The sequence below is a fragment of the Gossypium hirsutum genome, chromosome A03 (assembly GCF_007990345.1).
Source record: "Gossypium hirsutum isolate 1008001.06 chromosome A03, Gossypium_hirsutum_v2.1, whole genome shotgun sequence".
In the NCBI taxonomy this organism is placed as follows: domain Eukaryota; kingdom Viridiplantae; phylum Streptophyta; class Magnoliopsida; order Malvales; family Malvaceae; genus Gossypium; species Gossypium hirsutum.
Window position 1 is genome coordinate 87321913 of NC_053426.1, and position 21600 is coordinate 87343512.

The 21600-nt window shown below is 35.0% G+C and overlaps 1 protein-coding gene across 2 annotated transcripts; it reads left to right on the plus strand.

Moving 5' to 3' along the window:
- Positions 1-10013: 10013 nt before the first annotated feature.
- On the plus strand, positions 10014-20826 carry LOC107886434 (putative clathrin assembly protein At2g01600). Of its 2 annotated transcripts, XM_041097500.1 has the most exons (15): positions 10014-10403; positions 10534-10603; positions 10741-10838; positions 11573-11711; positions 11820-11947; positions 12051-12143; positions 12269-12319; positions 12910-12975; positions 13058-13123; positions 13296-13376; positions 13477-13557; positions 19208-19375; positions 19454-19535; positions 19642-19763; positions 20120-20826. In XM_041097500.1, the coding sequence occupies exons 1-15, from the start codon at positions 10314-10316 to the stop codon at positions 20471-20473; spliced, it is 1689 nt and encodes a 562-aa protein (XP_040953434.1). In that variant the 5' UTR covers positions 10014-10313; the 3' UTR covers positions 20474-20826. The 2 variants fall into 2 exon arrangements, with proteins under 2 accessions (XP_040953434.1, XP_040953439.1); XM_041097505.1 differs by lacking the exons at positions 10014-10403; positions 10741-10838.
- The last annotated feature ends 774 nt before the right edge of the window (positions 20827-21600 follow it).

Below are 21600 nucleotides of genomic sequence, written 5' to 3' on the forward strand. Positions count from 1 at the left end.
TGCCTTTTTGAAGCAAAAGCTAGTTCTCTTCACCATACGTCTGAAATGAGGCTTGAATTGGATCGATCTTCTTAGAAAAATCAAGAACTTTCTGAAAAGCTTCAATTGGTTTACAATCACGACCTTTATCTTCTGAGATTTTACGAATCTCGTGGTCCGCTGATTTACGATTAGGACCTTCTACTTACGGGATTTTACGACTCACATTCCACTAATTTATGATCACAACCTTCTACTTACGTGATTTTATGAATCTATTCATGTTCAGGAAGAACTCAAAACTAACCACTCTACCATTCAGATTAAGTTAGATGTTAGAGATTATGCATATAGCCATGTTGAGGAAGAACTCAAAACTGACCTTGAAAAAAGAAGAATAAATGAATCAATTTTTTTTACAATTCCTTCGTGTGGCTAAAGCTAGTTCTCTTCACCATACTTCTGAATGAAGCTTGAAATAGATTGATCTTCTCAGAAAAACAAGTAATTTTCTGAAGAGCTTCAGTTGATTTACAATCACAACCTTTTACTTACAGGATTTTTCGAATCTCAAGGTCTACTGATTTATGATCACGACCTTGTACTTACTAGATTTTACAAATCTCGTGGTCCGCTGATTGATGATCACAACCTTTTACTTACAGGATTTTACAAATCTCGTGGTCCACCAGTTTACGATCATGACCTTTTACTTAAGGAATTTTACAAATCTCGTAGTCTGCTAATTTATGATCACGACCTTTTATTTATAGGATTTTACGAATCTCCTGGCCCGCTGATTTACTATCACGACCTTCTAATGATGTAATTTTATGAATCTAGGCGTGTTGAAGAAGAAATAAAAATTGACCTCTCTACCCTTCAGAGCAAGTTAGATGCTAGAGATGATTAATATAGGCGTGTTGAGGAAGAACTCAAAACTGATCTTGAAGGAAGGAGATTAGAGGAATTAAATTTGTTACCTTGCCTTTGTGAGGCTGAAGCTAGTTCTCTTCACCATACGTCTGAAATGAGGCTTGAAATGGATTGTTTTGCTAAAAAAAAATAGGTACTTTCTGAAAAGCTTCAGTTGATTTACAATCACGACCTTTTATTTATGGCTTATTACGAATCTCGAGGTTTGCTAATTTACGATGACGACCTTCAACTTATGGGATTTTACAAATCTCGCAAACTGCTAATTTATGATCAAGGCCTTCTACTTTTGAGATTTTATGAATCTCATAGTCCGCTAATTCATGACCGCGATCTTCTACTTACGGGATTTTACTAATCTTGCGGTGCACTGATTTACTATCACGACCTTCTACTTAAGAAATTTTACGAATCTCGTGGTCCGCTGATTTAAGATTATGACCTTCTACTTATGGGATTTTACTAATCTCATATCTGATTTATGATCATGACCTTCTACTTACGGGATTTTATGAATCTCGCGGTTCATTGCTTTATGATCACAACCTTCTACTAACGTAATTTTACGAATCTAGGCGTGTTAAAGAAGAACTAAAAATTGACCTCTCATCCCTTCAAAGCAAGTTTGATTCTAAAGATGATTAATATAGGCGTGTTGAAGAAGAACTCAAAACTAACCTTAAAAGGAGGATAGATGAATTAAATTTGTTACATTGCTGATATGCGTGATAAGTTTTATATTAATGATTGATCGTACTTGAAAACTAACTATTATCACGATAAAGGCAAGCACACCTATCGAACAGTAGTATAGCTTATAGTAAGACTGGAATGTCGAACCCATAGGAACTAAAAGTACTAGTACTAACCTTCTTTTTATTATCTAGCCTAAAAATAAGGGGATTTGCTTTATCTAAACTAATTAACTAAACTAAGAATGCACAGGAAGTAAATTGGGGAAATACTTTTAGGAAAGCTGATTGATTTAGGCAATACCCAAGGAAGAATCCACCTAGACTTCACTTGTTATTTGACTCTAAACTAGACGATTTATTCACTTGACTCGATCCGTAGAAATACCTAATTTATATTATTATCTCTCTCGAGACTAACAACATCTAACCCTAGGTTGATTAATTGAAATCTCTTTCTAATTAAAACCCCTAGTGTTGCATTAACTCGGTCTATGGATTCTCTTATTAGGTTTGACCCTAATCCGACATATTTATGTTGCCCTATATCTAGGGGTGCAATCAACTCCGCTTAACTATGCTAGATCTACTCTTAGACAGGGACTTTTGCTCCTCTGAATAAGCACATCAATACTTGAAACAATATCCAGAAATATTAAAGCAAGAATTAAGAACACATAATCAAGAACAAATCAAGTATTTATCATATAATTCAGAAAAAAGTAACAAGATCCGTCTTAGGTTTCATCCCCCTTAGGTATTTAGGGAATTTAGTTCATATGTGTAAAAGAAAACATCTCAGAAGAATAATAATAACAAAACATAAAGAAACCCAAAAACCCCTGAAAGAAATTGAAAGGAGATCTTCAGTCTTGAAGGAGAATCCGGCTTCTAAGATGGATCAATCGGCTTTCTTCGAGTAATTCCTTGCCTCCCACTCTGTGTGTCTCTCTAGGTGCCTCCTCTAGGGTGTTTATATAGGCTTTAGAATGCTTCAAAACCCCCAACAGTGGCCTTTTCCGAGTAGAACTAGATTTGGGCTCAACAGGGACACGTCCATGTAGGGTGGCTTAGACCGTGTTAAAGTCTGCTAAATAGACACGAGCGTGTGGTTTACCCGTGTGAGGAAGTCCAGGCTGTGTTGATTTCCCACGTTGACCCATTTTCTCCGTTTTTGGCCAGTTTCTCACTCTTTTTACTCTCCTATGCTCATCTAAGCATAAAACATGAAATTAAAGGATTAGGAGCATCAAATTCCACAAATCTAATGATAATTCATCCAAAAATGTGCTAAGCATGAGATAAAAATATGTATAAATTACGACTTATCAATTGCCTTTGTGAGGCAGAAGCTAGTTAGTTCTCTTCATCATACGTCTTAAATAAGGATTGAAATGGATCAATCTGCTTTGAAAAATAAGGAACTTTCTTAAAAAATTCAGTTGATTTACAATCACAACCTTTTACTTATGGAATTTTACGAATCTCACAATTCACTAATTTACGATAATGACCTTATACTTACGTAATTTTTCGAATCTAAGTGTGTTAAGGAAGAACTCAAAACGGACCTCTCTTCCCTTCAGAACAAGTTAGATGCTAAAGGTGATGAGTATAGGCTTGTTAAAAAAGAACTCAAAAATGACCTGGAAAGAAGGAGGATAGAGAAATCAATTTTGTAGTATTGCCTTTGTGAAACTGAAACTAGTTCTCTTCACCATACGTATGAAATGAGACTCAAAATGGAACGATCTTCCTAGAAAAATAAGGAACTTTCGGAAATACTTTAGTTGATTTATAATCACGACCTTTTACTTATGAGACTTTACGAATTGCGTAATTCGCTAATTTACAATCACGACTTTTGTAACAACCCAATTTTTAGTGGTATCAGAAACAGTGGTTCGAGACCACTAAATCCGACGAGTGAGTTTGAAAATTTTAATATTTAATTATTATTTATGAGTCAAGTATTACTTTAGGAAACTTTTGGATTAGTAAATTTGTGATTTAAAAAAAAATTATTAGGTAAATTAGGTTGGAAAAGCAGAATCGAGACTCGATTTCATAAATTGAGCTGTAAATATTTTTATAAATATTTACAGAGTGTTAGTGAATTAGTATTAAAGTTTTGTTAGAAAATTTTAACGTTTTGATAATTAATTAAATAAAAAGGACTAGATTGAAAAATGTGTAAAATTTATTAGAGTGATTAAATAGCTTAAGTGATAATTGAAGGAGGACTTAAAGGGTAAATTAGCCTAAAGAAAGATGGCTGAACTGTATAAGCAGGAAAAAAAACAAAGAAATTAAGTTATTAATGGGCAAAAAGGGAAATAAAATAAAATTTAAATAGATAAAAAGAGGACTTAATAGAAATCTAGATATTTCTTCACAAATATTCAGCCAAAAACACCATAGGAAGTCCCCAATAAGCTAGTTTTTCATATTTCTACTTCAAGTGAGTTCAATTCTGGTTTATTTTTTGAAATTTTTATGTTTTTGATACTTTTACAGCTAGGTCCAACTATATGTTTCATTTGTTTTTTATTTCATGGGTAATTTTGAAAGTTACCATTGATGAGTGTTGGAAGTTTATGATGAATTAACTTTGATTTGAAGCTTTAATTTTATTATATGATGATTTTATCAAGTGATTTTAGTAGAAATGGATTTTTAGGATTAAATTGTGAAGATGTTATGAACTAGGGTTTGATGTTGAAATTCTGAATGTCAAGGGTTGTGAAATATCCTATAATATATAAGTAAAGTGTTAATTGAGAAAAATTAGCTCAATTGATAGGTTAATTGATCAGGGACTAAATTGTAAAATTATAAAAGTTAGGGTAAATGTGTAATTTTAAAAATTGAAGGGCATAAATTGTGAAGTAAACTAGAATTGAATTAGATGTTAATGAATGAATAATTTTACATTATAGATCAACAACCCGAAGATAAACGCGAAAAAGAGAAAATAACAAATTAGTCCCTAAATTTTTACAACTTCTACAATCTACCCAAGGTAAGTTCATATGGTTGAACTTTTATGATAAATTGTTGATTTAGGAATGATATAATGTATTATTTCATATATTTGTTAATTATTTATGATTATTATAATAATATGAAAATCGAATTGAATGTTCAAATTAAATGGAACTCAGGATTGAGTGCGATCGTTCCGTGACACGAGATGAATTGACGGATAAAACCATGATTGGACCATGGCAAAGTGTTAAATGTAAGACCATAGCCTAGGTTATGGCATTTAAATGAAAAGACCATAACTAGGTTATGGCACCGTGAACGTAAGACCATGGTTTGACCATGGCAGTGTATCTATAAGTGTAAGACCATAGTTGGGCTATGGAATCTTAATGATAAGAACATAACTGGGTTATGGCATTACGAGTGTAAGACCATGGCAATATACGTGTAATACCATAGTTGAACTATGGCATCAAGTAAAAAATGTTCTCTAATTTGACCAAGGTTGGTAAGTGTCATATGAGATTAAAGTGATAGAATTTAAGTAGTTATTGATATTGAGCTCAACCAAGTGAATTTTATTAATTGAAAATGTGATTGGCAGGCAATGTTAGTGAAATGCTCTGTTTAATGTTTATTTATAGTTTGTTCGGTAAGATTTATTTTTAAAACCTGTGAACTTACTAAGCTTCTATAAACTTACTCTTGTGTGTTTAATGTTCCTTGTAGATTGATGTGAGTTCGGAGGATCGGATCAACACATCAGACCACACTATCCAGATTTCTCCGGTAGATTTTGTAATACAATCCTATGGTTTATATGGCATGTATAGGGTTGAGTTAGAAAAGAATTAAACTTAAACATGTTTATGAATGATACATATGTGTATGTTTGTTTGTGTGTATCTAGTAGTAATTTTTAGTAATCAATAAATGGAGTTATTATGGTGAGTTTATGCAAATGAGACTTATGAAATATGTTTAAAATATGAATTTTTTACATGAATTGGTTGCTTGGTTGGGATATATTAGTGTATCTCTATGTTGTGTGCAGGTTGATGTTAATGAGTGTGAGAAAAGTGGCCTTAAAATGGCCTATTTTCGTCCACACGGGTAGAGACACGGGCGTGTGTCTCAACCGTATGTGACAGACGGCCTGGCACATGGGCGTGTAGTCTGGGCGTGTGTCCCCTGAAACTTGAAATTTCAAAACAAAATGCCTAGGTTTTTGCACACGGCTTAACATACGGGCGTGTAACTTGGCCGTGTAACCCCTGCACTTCATACAGGGCTTAGCACATGAGTGTGTGGTTGGCTGTGTGACCCAAGTCAATAGCTACCCTAATTTGGATACGACCTAAGACACGGGTGTGTCTCCTAGTGGTGTGAGCCACACTGTCTGGCCACACGGGCGTGTGTCCCCTATTCCTAAGAAAAATTTTGAAATTTTGGGAAAATTTCCCTAAATGTTTAGTTTAGTCCCGATTTACTTCTAATGTGTATTTTGGGCCTCGAGGGCCCATCTAAGGGACAATATGAGTGTTTTATAATTGATTCTTAATATGAATAATAATAAAGGTTGTAAAATGTCAGTAATTAGTTTATAAAGTTTGGTAATGCTCTGTAACCCTGTTCCGGCGGCGGATAAAGGTTAGGAGTGTTACAACTTTCTACTTACAAGATTTTAAGAATCTAGCAGTTTGTTGATTTACGATCACGAACTTCAACTTACAGGATATTATGAATCTCTTGGTCTGTAAATTTACAATCACAACATTTTACTTACGTGGTTTTACAAATCTAGGTGTATTGAGGAAGAACTCCAAACTAACCTCTCTGCCTTTCAAAGCAAGTTAGATGCTAGAGATGATGAATATATGCGTGTTGTGGAAGAACTCAAAGCTGGCCTTGAAAGAAAGAGGATAAAGGAATCAATTTTGTTAAAATTCCTTTGTGGCTGAAGTTAGTTCTCTTTACCATACGTCTGGAATGAGATTTGGAATGGATCGATCTGCTAAAAAAAACAAGGAACTTTTTGAAAAGCTTCAGTTGATTTATAATCACGACCTTTTACTTTTAGGATTTTACGAATCTCACGATCTGTTGATTTACGATGATGACCTTCTACTTACAGGATTTTACGAAACTCTCAATCAGCTGATTTATGATGACGACCTTTTACTAGATTATACGAATCTCATGGCTCACTATCATGACCATCTACGAATCTCGCAGTCAACTGATTAACGATCACGATTTTCTACTTATGGGATTTAATGGATCTTGTGGGCCGTTGATTTATTATCACGACCTTATATTTAAGGGATTTTACGAATCATTTAGTTTACTGATTTACAATCATGACCTTTTACTTATGAGATTTTACGAATCTCGCGATTTCCTGATTTACGATCGCAACCTTTTACTTACTGGATTTTAAGAATTTAGGCGTGTTAAGGAAGAAATCAAAACTGACCTATCTACCCTTCAGAGTAAGTTAGATGCTACAGATAATGAATATATGAAAAAAGGAGGATAGTGGAATTAATTTTGTTACATTGCCTTTGTGAAGCAGAAGCTAGTTCTCTTCACCATACGTCTGAAATGTGGCTTGAATTTGATCGATCTATTCAGAAAAACAATGAACTTTCTGAAAAGCTTCAATTGATTTACAATCACAACCTTTATCTTTCGGGATTTTTCGAATCTCACGATCTACTGATTTACGACCACGACCTTCTACTTACGTGATTTTACGAATCTAGTCATGTTCAGGAAGAACTCAAAACTGACCACTCTGCCTTTCAGAACAAGTTAGATGCTAGAGATTATGCATATAGCCATGTTGAGGAAGAACTCAAAATTAACCTTAAAAGAAGGAGGATAGATGAATCAACTTTGTTACAATTCCTTTGTGTGGCTGAAGCTAGTTCTCTTCACTATACTTTTGAAATGTGGCTTAAAATGGATCGATCTTCTAAAAAAAACAAGGAACTTTCTGAAGAGCTACAGTTGATTTACAATCACGACATTTTAGTTACAGGATTTTATGAATCTCATGGTCCATTAATTTACGATCATGACCTTCTACTTACAGGATTTTACGAATCTCGCGATCCATTGATTTACGATCACAACCTTCTATTTATAGGATTTTACGAATCTCGTGGTCTGTTGATTTACGATCACAACTTTCTACTTACGGGGTTTTATTAATCTCGCGATCCTTTGATTTACGATCACGACCTTTTACTTACTGGATTTTAAAAATTTCATGGGCCATTTATTTACAATCACGACATTCTACTTACGAGATTTTATGAATCTCACGGTTCATTGATTTACGATCACGACCTTCTACTTACGGGATTTTATGAATCTAGCGGTCTGCTGATTTACAATCATGACCTTCTACATGCGTGATTTTATGAATCTTGCGGCCCGCTGATTTATGTTGACGACCTTCTCTTTATGGGATTTGCGAGTCTCACAGTATGCTGATTTAGGATCATGGCCTTCTACTTACGTTGTTTTACGAATCTTGTGGTATGTTGATTTACAATCATGACGTTTTACTTACGAGAATTTATGAAACTCATGGTCCGCTGATTGACAATCATGACTTTCTATTTACTATATTTTACGAATCTTGCGGTCCTTTGAATTTACAATCACGACTTGCTGCATACAATATTTTCAAAATATTATGGATTACAATACAGTTCGCAGTAATTCTACAATACAATTTGTGACATTTCTGTAAATATAGTTCATGGCATTCTATAGTACATTTTGCGACATTTCTGTAAATACAATTCGCAATATTTATAATACGGTTCGTTTCCTTAAAATCATTTCTTCAATAACCTTTTGACTCTTGTACCACACTGCTAAACAATAAAATTTACTTAATAAAGTTTCAAGTTAAAACTTACGTATTAAGCCCCTAATTACACGTTGCACGCATGCAAATTTGTCCAAGAAGAATCACTTTATAAGTCTTCTAGGATAAGGTAGGGGACAAATTGTTATAGAGTTATAATAAAATATATCATAACTTGACTTGAAGTTAGACTCACTCTGGTGGCCCAAAATCTGACCTGTAACCCCCCTATATACATTTCTAAAGACCCTCTTTGGGAAGGGTCTCTACTTTCAAGATACTCCTCCTTTTATATCATTTTTCCTCTCTACTCTAACTATCTATGTATGTACTAACCAACAAAACGACCAACTAAATTTGAGATCAATAAACAATAACTTGTCCTCTAAGATGTTAGGAATTATCTATAAATTGTTGAAGTGACCTTATAGAAAATCTCCAGATATCATTAAGGTAAGCAAAGAGGGTTCTTTGTTAGTAAGCATGGTTATTAGCAACAATGTCTACACGTAATTGAATGGTAGGTCATCGTCTTGGTCTATTCCTAGGAGCCTCTCTAACAAGATTGAAGAAGTCCATTTGTTCTTCATTATCTTCACTTGTAGAATCTGAGTTGAAACTGCTACTTGCATGTATATAAAAAAAGAAACAAGATTAGAAGAAGGGGCCATATTTGAGAAGGAAATACATAATAAACAAACTTTAATCCTTTTATAAGGAGGATAAGGAGAAGGGTGTTTTTAATATTAGGAATGGGAAGAGACAGAAGAGGAGAAAGAAAGCATAACAAAGGAGGAGGTTAAGAAACATGGAACCCAATTAATTGGTTAGAAAGGAAAAAGAAAAGACAGAATGAAGAGAGTAATAAATGAGGGTAGAATTAGACCAACCAGAAGGTTGAATCAAGAAACAAGAAGATGGGTTCAAAAAGAAGTTAAAAATCTTTGTCAGAATGAAGACCAACAAACTTGATTCTAGAAACTTAACACAGGGAAAAGGAAATCCGAAAAACAGATAAGAAAGCAGAATCAAGTAACAGAAACAGAAAACATTACGCTGTCAAAACTCCCTACAATTTAACATCATGGTTACCATTGAGCCAATCGCACCTTGGCATGTTAAATTTCTATATTTTTATATAACATTGCAAGTAACCAACTGTCAGCTAAACAATGTGGACACAATTCAAAGGTTTGAATCTTTGGAGTTTGTAATTGCACAAATTATAAATTGAAATGTTGAATTATTTATTTAATGTAAAAAGATTTAACAACAATGAAATAATGTTATATAAAAATATTGGTTCTTTTTATTTGAATTAAAAAGTTGACAAAAACAAACTATTTAATTGGAGTTAATAGTCAAAAGTTAAAAAAAAAAGTCAAACTTCAACAACTTGAATAATTCTCCCTAAATTAAAAATGAAAGTCTAGAAACACATGCGATTCAAATTAAAAACATTATTATAAAAAAAAAAGGTTTATGTTCCAGAATTTTTTAAATTTAAATAATGATAATAAAAATGACAGCATAACCAAAGCGGGGCCGCCAATTGCCAAACAGCCTCCAATCTCACGCCAAAAGATCCCTTCTTCGCCAAAGAAGAAAAGGTGTTATACAGTTCACACAGAAGCGTCAATCAAAGAACTGATCACCGTTGAGCGACACTTCATCTTTTGGATTACTCTCTCTCTAATTTTTTCTCTTTGCCCTTTGATTGATTATTTCATCTGCGGTTCGCTGAGAGAAAAAGAAAGGAAAATCAAGTGTGAAGCAAACACGTCATTATTAAATAAAAGTGGTAGAGCGATCTCAGAGGTTAAAGAGGGTACAAAATGGCGACTCTTCAAACATGGAGAAAAGCTTATGGTGCTCTTAAAGATACCACCAAAGTCGGACTCGCTCATGTCAACAGCGATTATGCGGTACTTTTCTCTCTCGCTCTCTCTCTCTCTCTTGCAAGTTATCTTATCTCTTTCTCTATATTTAGTCTGTATAGATTTTTTTTTTTATAATTGGATTTGATTTGCTTATTTTTGGAATATTTATAATTAGGATTTGGATGTGGCCGTAGTCAAAGCTACCAACCATGTCGAGTGTCCTCCAAAAGAAAGGCATCTTAGAAGTGAGTTTTCCTTTTTGTTTTTGGATTTTTAAGTGTGAATTTACGGATCCAATTTCATTTCGTTGAGTTTTCGGTTTCTGGGTTGGGTATCTGACGATATAGTTTGAGGTTTTTTTTTTTATTGTTTTTGGTTTTAGAAATCTTCGTTGCGACATCAGCGATTCGGCCTCGAGCAGATGTTGCTTATTGCATTCATGCTCTTGGCCGCAGATTGGCCAAGACTCATAACTGGACGGTATAATTCACTGACTTTTGTTATGATTACAATATTTTTTAACTGGACTTATGTTTCATTTTGGTTTCGAATCGATGTTTAATAGGATGATGAGGATGATGTAGGGATTTTCAGGTTATAAGATTGATATGCATGTTTTCAGAGTTGAAGTAGTTTCTTATTGCTTTATCGCTTGTATATTATGTTAGATTTCCAACCGTCAATTTTATTAATGTCGATATGTAATTGAATTTGGCAATACTCTGCATCATGTGGAATGTTTTGTTGTAATATGCAAAGAAGAGTGCAATCTTCAATATACTACGTAGTGATACTATATTCCACTGCAATGCCTTTGCTATAACCTTAAGAAACTTTTGAGGACAATGAATCCTGTTTCATCTGGTTGAGCTATGTTAATCTACAATTGTATGCTTTTTTTTTTTTCTGTTTTCTGGAATAGTTTCTGTTTGCAACTATGGTTTCTAGACATGCTGAAATGTTGCAGCATACTACTAGATTGCAACTTGGAAGGATGTTGCTGCAGTTGTTTATGCTGCAAAATGGTTAAACGGATGGGAATGCATGTTTATGGTTTTTGAATTGCTTAAGTCTTTCTCCGATTCATAATTACCTGTTATGAATGGAGAAAATAACTTGCATTGATGGTTTACAATTTGCCAATGTCAAGGTCTTGTTCTGATATGGGTTAACGAACATATGTTGTAATTGTTCTTTTTTTCATTATTCAATAGGTTGCATTGAAAACGCTTATAGTTATCCATAGAGCATTGAGGGAAGGTGATCCTACTTTCAGAGAAGAACTTTTAAACTTCTCTCAGAGAGCACGGATTCTCCAACTTTCTAATTTCAAGGATGATTCTAGCCCTATCGGTAAGCTTTTAGTCTCTCTCTCCTTTGCCTATGTGTCTTCTGGTCACCAGTAATAACTTCTGATTGATTTGCTTACTTCTTCCTCCTCTTTCTGTATTTGTCCTTCAGCATGGGATTGCTCTGCCTGGGTACGTACATATGCATTGTTTTTGGAAGAGAGGCTTGAATGTTTTAGGATTCTGAGGTATGACATTGAAGCTGAGCGTCTACCAAGACCTGACCAGGGGCAGGATAAGGCATCACTCTTTTGTGAATATTTGTTCCATTAAATTACAGGCTGTTCTTTTACCCTTTGTGCTCTCATGGCCTGCTGCAACTTTTGTTCTTTTTAATGGGTAGGGTTACAGTAGAACCCGGGAATTGGACAGCGAAGAATTGTTGACACAATTGCCTGCTCTGCAACAGTTGCTTCACCGTCTTATTGGTTGCCGGGTATTCTATTATATGTCAATCTTTTAGAATTTGAGTTTTGTTTCCTCTACATGTTGAGAAGCTTTTATTTATTCATATTTTTCACCATATTTAGAAAGTCAATAGTTTTCTCTTCTCTCTTGCAGCCAGAAGGTGCTGCTATAGGCAACTATGTTATACAGTACGCTTTGGCTCTGGTATTTGTTTCATCTATCTGTACCTGAAATCTTCTTTCAAATTTATCACTACTGTTTTTCATTAGGTTATTAATTTGAATGTCTCAACAAGAGTTGAACCAAAAACTATGTACGCATCCAAAATGTGTCTATCTAGCTGTCTTTTGCTAATTTTTCAACTGAAGTGAACATTTTGATATTAATGGGCACCATAAGTATTAACTCTTATCTAGACTTTCTTATTCTGAGTTTTCTACTGGAGGACCTGGTTTCTCCTTCTATTAAATTCAAAGTTCAAATGTCTCTTTGAAGTTTCTTTTTCTGTTCATTATTTTCAGTGTGCAATGCTTTATTGTCTTTAAATCTCGTAGAATTATTTTCCCCTCAAACTATTTTGAAACCTATTTTGTATCTACACCTCCTTCCCCTGCACTATCAAAAATTATGAGAGATTTTTCTTTGTTTGTTAAAAGAAAATGTGGGAAATGGTTTTTTCACTTCCTCCTAAGGGTCTCTTTGTCTCCCTTAGGAATAAGTATAATAATGAGAATCTAACAATGGAAGCGCTTTGCATTGAAATTATTTTGATGTCTCAGTATTGCAATTTTTAGGTGCTGAAGGAGAGCTTCAAAATATATTGTGCTATTAATGATGGAATTATAAATCTTGTTGACAAGGTAACATTTTTATTTGATGTTGTTTATAGAAGAATTTCCTAGTTTGAGACAATCTGGCTGCTCAAGTTGTAATTTATTGCAGTTTTTTGAGATGCCAAGACATGAGGCTGTCAATGCTCTTGATGTATACAGGCGAGCTGGTCAGCAGGTGAAGATGTAATTTTTTTTTTAATTCATCAGATGTTTATCTGATTAGTTGCTTTTATGATTATTGGATTATACTCTTTCTTAGTTGGTAATCATGGCTTGTTTGACGTCTCAGTGTCAACAGTTAAATACAATGGTGGCTCAGTAAAATATATTCAATGTTTATGACGCAGGCTAATAGCCTTTCTGATTTCTACGAAGTTTGCAAAGGATTGGAACTTGCTAGGAACTTCCAGTTTCCTGTTCTCAGGGAGGTATGGATTCTATGGAGGCGGTTTGTTGTTTGAGTTGCCTCTTTCGTGAATCTTTTGTTCAATACTTGTTTATGTTAATTCGTCACTGATCTTGTTCCAGCCGCCACAATCTTTTCTTGCTACTATGGAAGAGTATATTAGAGAGGCACCGCGTGTGGTTTCTGTTCCAACAGAACCATTGGTTAGTACTCCTCACTATATTTCTGATCACACACTTGCATACATTATAGATCTATGTGGTCATATAAAGACAGAATGACGTTTGAGTTGTGGTTATTTTTTCCCCATATTTTAGAAATGCTGACTAGTTCTCACCATGAGGATACAATATAGCAACATTTGAGAAGCTGCAAAATCTTCAATGCATAATTATGCTACTGGCTCTAAGACTAGAAATGCATACAATTTTATGTTTGAAGACTATGACATGAACTGTGAGAAAGGTGACCTTGTGATAGTTGGAGTTCATTATCCATAATAGATGGGTGAAAATGAAAATTCTTGTAGAAATCAAAGTATTTGATACTAAATAGAACATAAATCAGAGTTTTTTATATACAACCAATGACACTACTTTAGGAAACTCTAAGTTAGGAAAGATACTAAATAGGAGATATGATCCCTTAAAATAAGGGATTTTAATAAAAAAATATCTACAAAATATTCCTAAAATATTTATAGAATATTCCTACACTCCCCCTCAAGCTGGAGAATATATACATTGTATAATCCCAGCTTGAACAGGAATTTATTGAACATAGGTTTTGGCAAAGCCTTGGTAAGAATGTCTGCAATCTGTCCTTCTGAAGGAATGTAAGAAAGAGTGGCTGTCTTTTTGTTGACTTGATCAGCAATAAAATGCCTATCAATTTCAACATGCTTTGTTCGGTCATGTTGAACTGGGTTCTTGGCAATCTGAATGGCAGATTGATTATCACACAAAACTTCAAAGTGATCCTCCTGATTTGTGCCAAGTTCTTTTAGTAATTTAAGTAGCCAAATTCCTTCGCATATCCCCAAAGCTAGTGCTCTAAATTCAGCTTCAGCACTACTTCTTGAAACAACAGATTGTTTCTTACTTCTCCAAGTTGTAAGGTTACCCCAAACAAAAGTGCAGTACCCACTAGTGGATCTTCTTTCAGTGAGATCTCCAGCCCAACTAGAGTCTGTAAAAATCTTAATAGTTCTGTCTTGTGTCTTCTTAAACATTAAGCCGTGTCCTGGAGTTTTCTTCAAGTACTTGAGAATTCTATTTGCTGCTGCCATATGCTCTTCAGTAGGATTAGTCATGTGTTGACTTATCACATTTACGGGAAAAGCTATATCTGGCCTTGTCAAGGATAAGTAGATTAGTTTCCCAACTAACCTTTGAAATTTCTCTCTGTCTACTAAGGACTCATCTTCTTTATTGAATCTCAAGTTTGCCTCCATTGGTGTAGCAGTCGGCTTACAGCCAAGAAAACCAGTTTCTTTGAGTAAATCAAGTACATACTTTCTCTGGTTGATCACAAGTCCTTCTTTTGATCTTGCCACCTCCATTCCTGGGAAATACCTTAGCTTTCCCAAGTCCTTGGTTTCGAATTCCCTGTTTAACAACTTCTTCAAATTGCTAATCTTTTCCTTATCATCTCCAGTAAGAATGATGTCATCCACATACACAATTAGGATAGCTTTATTATTTGTAGAAGTTACCTTGATGAAAAGCGTATGATCGGCAAGGGACTGCTTGTAGCCATTTTGAAGAATGACTTTAGTGAACCTCTCGAACCAAGCTCTGGGTGATTGTTTTAACCTGTATAGAGACTTGTTGAGCTTGCAAACCTTGTTGCTACCTTCAATAGACTTTGAGCCAGGTGGCAATTGCATATAGACTTCTTCCTCAAGCTTGCCATTAAGAAATGCGTTTTTTACATCAAGTTGGTGTAATTTCCAATCGCAATTTACAGCCAAACTTAGGAGTACTCGAATAGTGTTAAGCTTTGCCACAGGTGCAAAAGTTTCTGTGAAGTCTATCCCATATGTTTGCGTGAAACCTCTGGCCACTAGTCTAGCTTTGTATCGTTGGATACTGCCATTAGAGTTATACTTTACAGCAAAGATCCATTTACAGCCGACAGCCTTTTTTCCTTGAGGAATGTCTGTAATGGTCCAAGTAGCATTTTTCTCTAGTGCACAAATTTCCTCTTCAACAGCCTTTCTCCATTTTGGATCCTTTAGAGCTTCAGCTATGCTTGTGGGAACCTGTTCTTTATCCAAAGTTGCTGTAAATGCTTGAAAAGACGGCATCAATGAATTATAACCAGTAAATTTTTCAATAGGATGCTTGGTGCACTGTCTAACCCCTTTTCTAATAGCAATAGGAAAGTCATCTAGAGTACTGGACTTACTGATTTCTTCTTCCATTTCGGCAACTGGAACCAAATCCAATTCTCGGCAAGAATCAGATTGCAAAACAGTCTCAGGGATGTCTTCTTTTTCTTGTGTAGACACGAAGCTGTTTGGGTGGTGGTGTTTTTTGAAGACTGTCAATTGGAGTAGGTGTATTTTCAGGAAGAGTGTTTAAAGTGGGTGTAGGTGAATTAGTCATAGGTACTACAGGAGAATCAATGGGAGCATTCACAAGTGACAGATCTGCAGGTAATGGCGAACAAGATGGCAATTCTGAAGGTTGAGAATGAAGATTAGGAGGAGATACCTGTTGTGGCTGAAAATCACTCCATGTTTCCCCTTGAATTTCAGCCTGAGTGAAATAGGAATCCTGCTCATAAAATGTTATATCCATAGTGGTGAAAAATCGTTTAGAAGGAGGATGATAGCATTTATAACCCTTCTTAAGTGAAGAATACCCAACCAATACACATTTTAAAGACTTAGGATCTAACTTGGACTTATTAGGAGCAATATTTTGGATAAAAACAGTGCAGCCAAAAATTTTAAGTGGCAGAATGGAGGAGATAGGCTTAAAATGAGGAAAGTGCTGCAAAAATATAGATTGAGGCGTTTGAAATTTTAAAACCTTACTAGGCATCCGGTTGATTAAATATGTGGCAGTTAATAAGGCTTCCCCCCACAAATATTTAGGAACATTAGTGGTAAATAGAAGAGAACGAGTAACTTCAAGAAGGTGCCTATTTTTTCTTTCGGCAATGCCGTTTTGCTGTAGGGTTCCAACACAAGAACTAATCTGAACTATGCCCTTTTTCTTAAAAAAATCACCTAAAGACCTAGCAAAAAATTCACTGCCATTATCAAATTTAAAGAGCTAGATTTTAGACCCAAATTGAGTGAGAACAATGTTATAAAATTGCACAAAAACACTAGCAGTTTCAGATTTATCTTTCAGCAAATAAGTCCAAGTTATCCTACTGTGATCATCAATAAAAGTGAAAAACCACTTACAATTATCAGCATTCTTCACCCGAGAAGGGCCCCAAATATCACTATGGATCAAAGCAAAAGGGTAAGAAGGCTTGTATGTAGAAGGAAAATAAGATGATTTAGTATGTTTGGCAAGAGAGCAAACTTTGCAAGAAAAAGAATTAGGCCTTTTCTTGATGAATAGAGCAGGAAACAATTTTGCAAGGTATTGGAAACTAGGATGGCCTAAACGAAAGTGCCATAACATAACAGTATCAACTTTTCCTAAAGCGGTAAATGACTTGGAGATCTCGATTTTAGGAGAGGTAGGGAGGATGTAGAGACCATTATGCAAGCTGGCCTTACCAATCATCTTCTTCGAGTTCAGTGCCTGCAAAGTACAATCACGATCATTAAAAATTACAGAGCAGTGCAAGTCTGTGGACAATTTACTAACAGAGATGAGATTGCACGCCAGATTTGGTACAAAGAGAACATTTTTAAGTGCAATCTGTTCATTGAGAATAACAGTGCCATGTCCCTCTATTTTGCACAAGGTACCATCAGCCGTTTTGACAGCTTTACCAAAGGTATGGAAAAAATTGTGAAACAATGCCTTGTTACCAGTCATATGATCCGTAGCACCAGAATCGAGGATCCAATTAGGAGTCAACTGGGAGGAGAAAAATGCAGTAGAAGAAAGGTTACCTTCTGGATCTTTTATGACCAGATTACCCTCACAAGACCCTTGAAACTTTCCAAATAGTTTTTGAAGTTCAACAATCTGTTCTTTAGTGAAACTAGTGACAGAGGTGGCAACGGCAAGGCTTGATTTATTATCTCGAGAGTGCTTGGACTTCCAGTCCTGAGGCTTACCATGAAGCTTCCAACACTTCTCCTTAGAGTGGCCGGGCTTTTTGCAATGATCACACCAAGGTCTCCCCCGTTTGGAAGAGGGAGATGATTGATGGGTCAATAAGGCAGATCTTTCAGAAGTGGAATATGGTTCATCACACACCTTCGGCTTTCTTCCTTCTTGACCATAGAGAAAGCCTCTCGAAGGGAGGGAAGAGGAGAAATAGCCAGGACCCTGCCGCGAACCTCGTCCAGGTCCTTATTTAAGCCTTGGAGAAATTGAAAAAGTCTTCGTTGAGTAACAATTTGCTGATAAAGAGCAGCATCTCTTGGATCTACCCAATCATAATGTGCATACAAATCTAATTGTTGCCAAAGAGCAGTAAGGGTATTGTAGTAGAGAGTAACAGGCATGGTTCCTTGTTTAAGGGTGGCTGCTTGATCTTCAACATGATATAATTCAGCAATGTTATCCGTGCTAGAGTAGGTTTCGCGGACTGCACTCCAAATTTCAGCGGCTGTGGTGTAAAGAAGAAAGTTTCTGCTTATACTCGGGGTCATGGAATTAAGGAGCCAAGTCATAACCTGACCATTGTCACGCATCCACTTAGCAAAACCAGCATCAGTCACAGCAGGCTTCTTGATTTCACCAGTAACGTAGTCCAATCTTTCTCTGCCCAAGAGAAAAATCTTAACCGATTGGGACCATTCAAGAACATTGTTGCCATTCAATCGATGGCAGGTGATAGTCAGACCAGACGAATCTGATGGAGCATCGGAACCAGAAAAATTTTTTGGATTTGAAGTAATCTCCGAAGTAGGAGAAGGAGTTTCGGACATGGTCTAGGTTGAATAAAGAAATCGTAACCTAAGCTGATACCATGTAGAAATCAGAGTATTTGATACTAAATAGAATATAAATCAGAGTTTTTTATATACAACCTATGACACTACTTTAGGAAACTCTAAGTTAGGAAAGATACTAAATAGGAGATATGATCCCTTAAAATAAGGGATTTTAATAAAAAAAAATATCTACAAAATATTCCTAAAATATTTACAGAATATTCCTACAATTCTCATGGAAATCTTCTTGAAAATCGAAAAAGAGACTTGTTAGTATTGTTCAATAACAAGAGGATTCTAGCTGACTTAAGAGAAAATTGTCTAGATCAGCTGCACTTTAATCTGTCAATACTTGGTTGTTGTGTGAAAAAGGTAAAAAAAAAAAAAAACAGAGTATCAATAAACCCCAGCAGTGAGGATGAAGAGGCAAATGAGTGATTGTATAGGAAAAGAAATGCATGTACTTATGAGAGGATACAAAAAATAAACTGTGGGAAATATAATGAAAGGTGCTTGAGATGGCTTTCTAACACGAAATAAAAGAATAAAAGATTGGTATGAAAGCAAGAGATCACTAGATTAAAAGATAAGCTAAGATGAAAAGTGAACATGATTAGTTTTGATTTGCAAATGTAATGTCAAAGTTAATTTATAAAACTTGCTTCTCAATATTAGGATCTTTGAAACCATTTTTTGTTCGTTCTTTCCCTTTTCTTTTCTTTAAAAAAAGATATTGGTATATGCTATAAGAACTAATGGTCCATTGTTTACAGCTTCAATTAACATACAGACCTGAGGAAGGCCCTTCTGAAGATACTAAATTATCCAATGATGAACCTGAGCCATCTGCTCCTGCTGATGAAAATGCAGCTTTCACTGTTGAGACTGCTCCCCCTCCCCCTCCCCCAACTCAGACCAACATGGACACTGGAGATTTATTGGTAATGTTTCTTTTGGAGTTTCATAATGTTATCCTACTTTTCTACTTCATTTTTTTTATTGCATATTGGTGGGTTCAGGGATTGAATTATTCTGCACCTGATGCCTCAGCAATTGAGGAAAGCAATGCTTTAGCTCTAGCCATAGTGCCAACTGAATCAGGTAAATTATGTTTCTTTTTCTCTCTTTTTCTCCCTTAGTTAATGGTTGTCCTGATGGTCTTTGCTATTACCACAATTAGCTAAGGTGCAAAAGTTTTATTTTGCAGGTACTGCTTCAACATTTAATTCTAGTGCTGGTCAGCCTGTAGAATTTGATCCTACTGGATGGGAACTTGCCCTTGTCACTACACCAAGTACCGATATTTCTGCACCTACTGATAGGCAATTGGTATGCGCTTTCTGTGCTTTAACTTCTTATTTTGTTCTTATGTGTTGCTGTTGATTGGGGAATATAACACTTTACTGGCCAAGGTTTGTGATGATTGAAAGGTTAGGATTTGGTTGAAATATTGCCAAAGAGAGGCTTCACTTATAACTTTTGAGAACTGCCTTACTATCTCCAGCCTTATTTGTTAATTTTGGAATTAGGGCATGTTAGTTCTGGTTTTACTTCTCTGGAAGTGATCATCTTTATTTCTCCCTGCGTTTTTGGATTGTTATATACTAAATGAGTGTAAATACATTGAAGACTTTCTGAACCCCGAGCAAACTTACCTAATTAAACTTGTGGCTGATAATTTTCAGGCTGGTGGATTGGACTCGCTCACTCTCAACAGTTTATATGATGAAGCAGCATATAGAGCTCAGCATCCTGCATATGGAACACCAGCTCCAAATCCATTTGAGGTACAAGACCCATTTGCCATGTCAAATAACGTTGCTCCCCCACCTGCAGTGCAAATGGCAGCAATAGCTCAACAACAAAACAATCCTTTTGGTGCTTACCAACCTGCTTATCAGCAGCAGCAGCAACAATTGATGATGAGCCCATCAAATCCATTTGGTGATACAGGGTTTGGGGCATTTCCGGTGAACCAAGTGGCCCCTGTTGGTCAACCACATGCTAATAATCCATTTGGAAGCACAGGCCTGTTGTAATGTTAAGTGTGAAGAGTTGGGTTTGTGGATTTTGGTTGGTTTGATCAGTTTGGGCATCTTTTTATGAGATGATGGAAAGAGTGGGTAGGTTGTGTTTTAGGCACACGATGAATGGCTTTCAGCAGCTATCTTTTATTACATTTTGTATGGGGTTGTAAAGTCAGTAGTTCAAAGATGTAATAATATCTTAGATGATCACTACAATTATTTTTGAAAATTCCCAGCCATGTGCATCTTTTGAAATGTCATTGAATCTATTCGAATTAACTGTTAGTTGACACTTAGGTATTGGATTGAGTTAAGTTGGATAATGATATAATGATTAAAATAATATATTTTTGTTTTATTTTTTTTATTAATTGTCAATTTATTTGGTTTGTTGGATTGAAAAATAGAAGGAAGTGAATGACTTCAATTTGATCTGTTCGGTGAACACATATCTTGTTGGTTGAACCAAAAAATAAATAAAGGACGACTTAGCTTTGCTGAGTTTGCTAGTAATTTAAAGGGCAAATTTCAATTTCACAAGTCAAGTGCATCGTATTCATGGTGATGACCTTATAATTAATATATGCTTACATTTGTACCTTCTATTTACCATTTTTTTTAAATGTTTTCACAAAAATATTTACTACATTCCTAAAATGGAAAATCGTTGTTTGGGTATTTTAAAAAATTTTAAAATTTTAAAATTTTAAATAAGTAAAGGTAAATTTGCACTTTAGCTCCCTTAAAATTATGAAAATTTAATTTAATCATTTAAAAATTATAAGATATAGACTATTAAAAATTAAAATTTTATTATCACCTCCCTACAAAAATTTTCTGATTTACGTAAGTATCTGAATTTATAATTTCTAATTATTTAGTTTTTAATTTATTTTTAAATTTAACTGGTAGCTAAAATTGAAGATAGTAAATTAAGCTGGTACTTTTTATTGATATTTGACTAGCACCATTAAATTTTAGGTTGACAACCAATAGAATGTTAAAACATGTTGCAAAATAAAAAATAATAATATTTTTTTGAAAATTTAAAAATGTAAAAATTAGGATATTTATTTATTTTTTATTTTACATGCATAATGCATATGGGTGACCATTTTTCTAAATTCATTTTGAATTTT

Excerpts from the sequence above, each read along its gene's own strand:
- LOC107886434 (XM_041097500.1), top strand. The coding sequence starts at position 10,314 with ATGGCGACTCTTCAAACATGGAGAAAAGCTTATGGTGCTCTTAAAGAT. Across the intron at positions 10,839-11,572 it reads CCAAGACTCATAACTGGACG|GTTGCATTGAAAACGCTTAT; the intron begins GTATAATTCACT and ends ATTATTCAATAG. Across the intron at positions 12,144-12,268 it reads ACCGTCTTATTGGTTGCCGG|CCAGAAGGTGCTGCTATAGG; the intron begins GTATTCTATTAT and ends TCTCTCTTGCAG.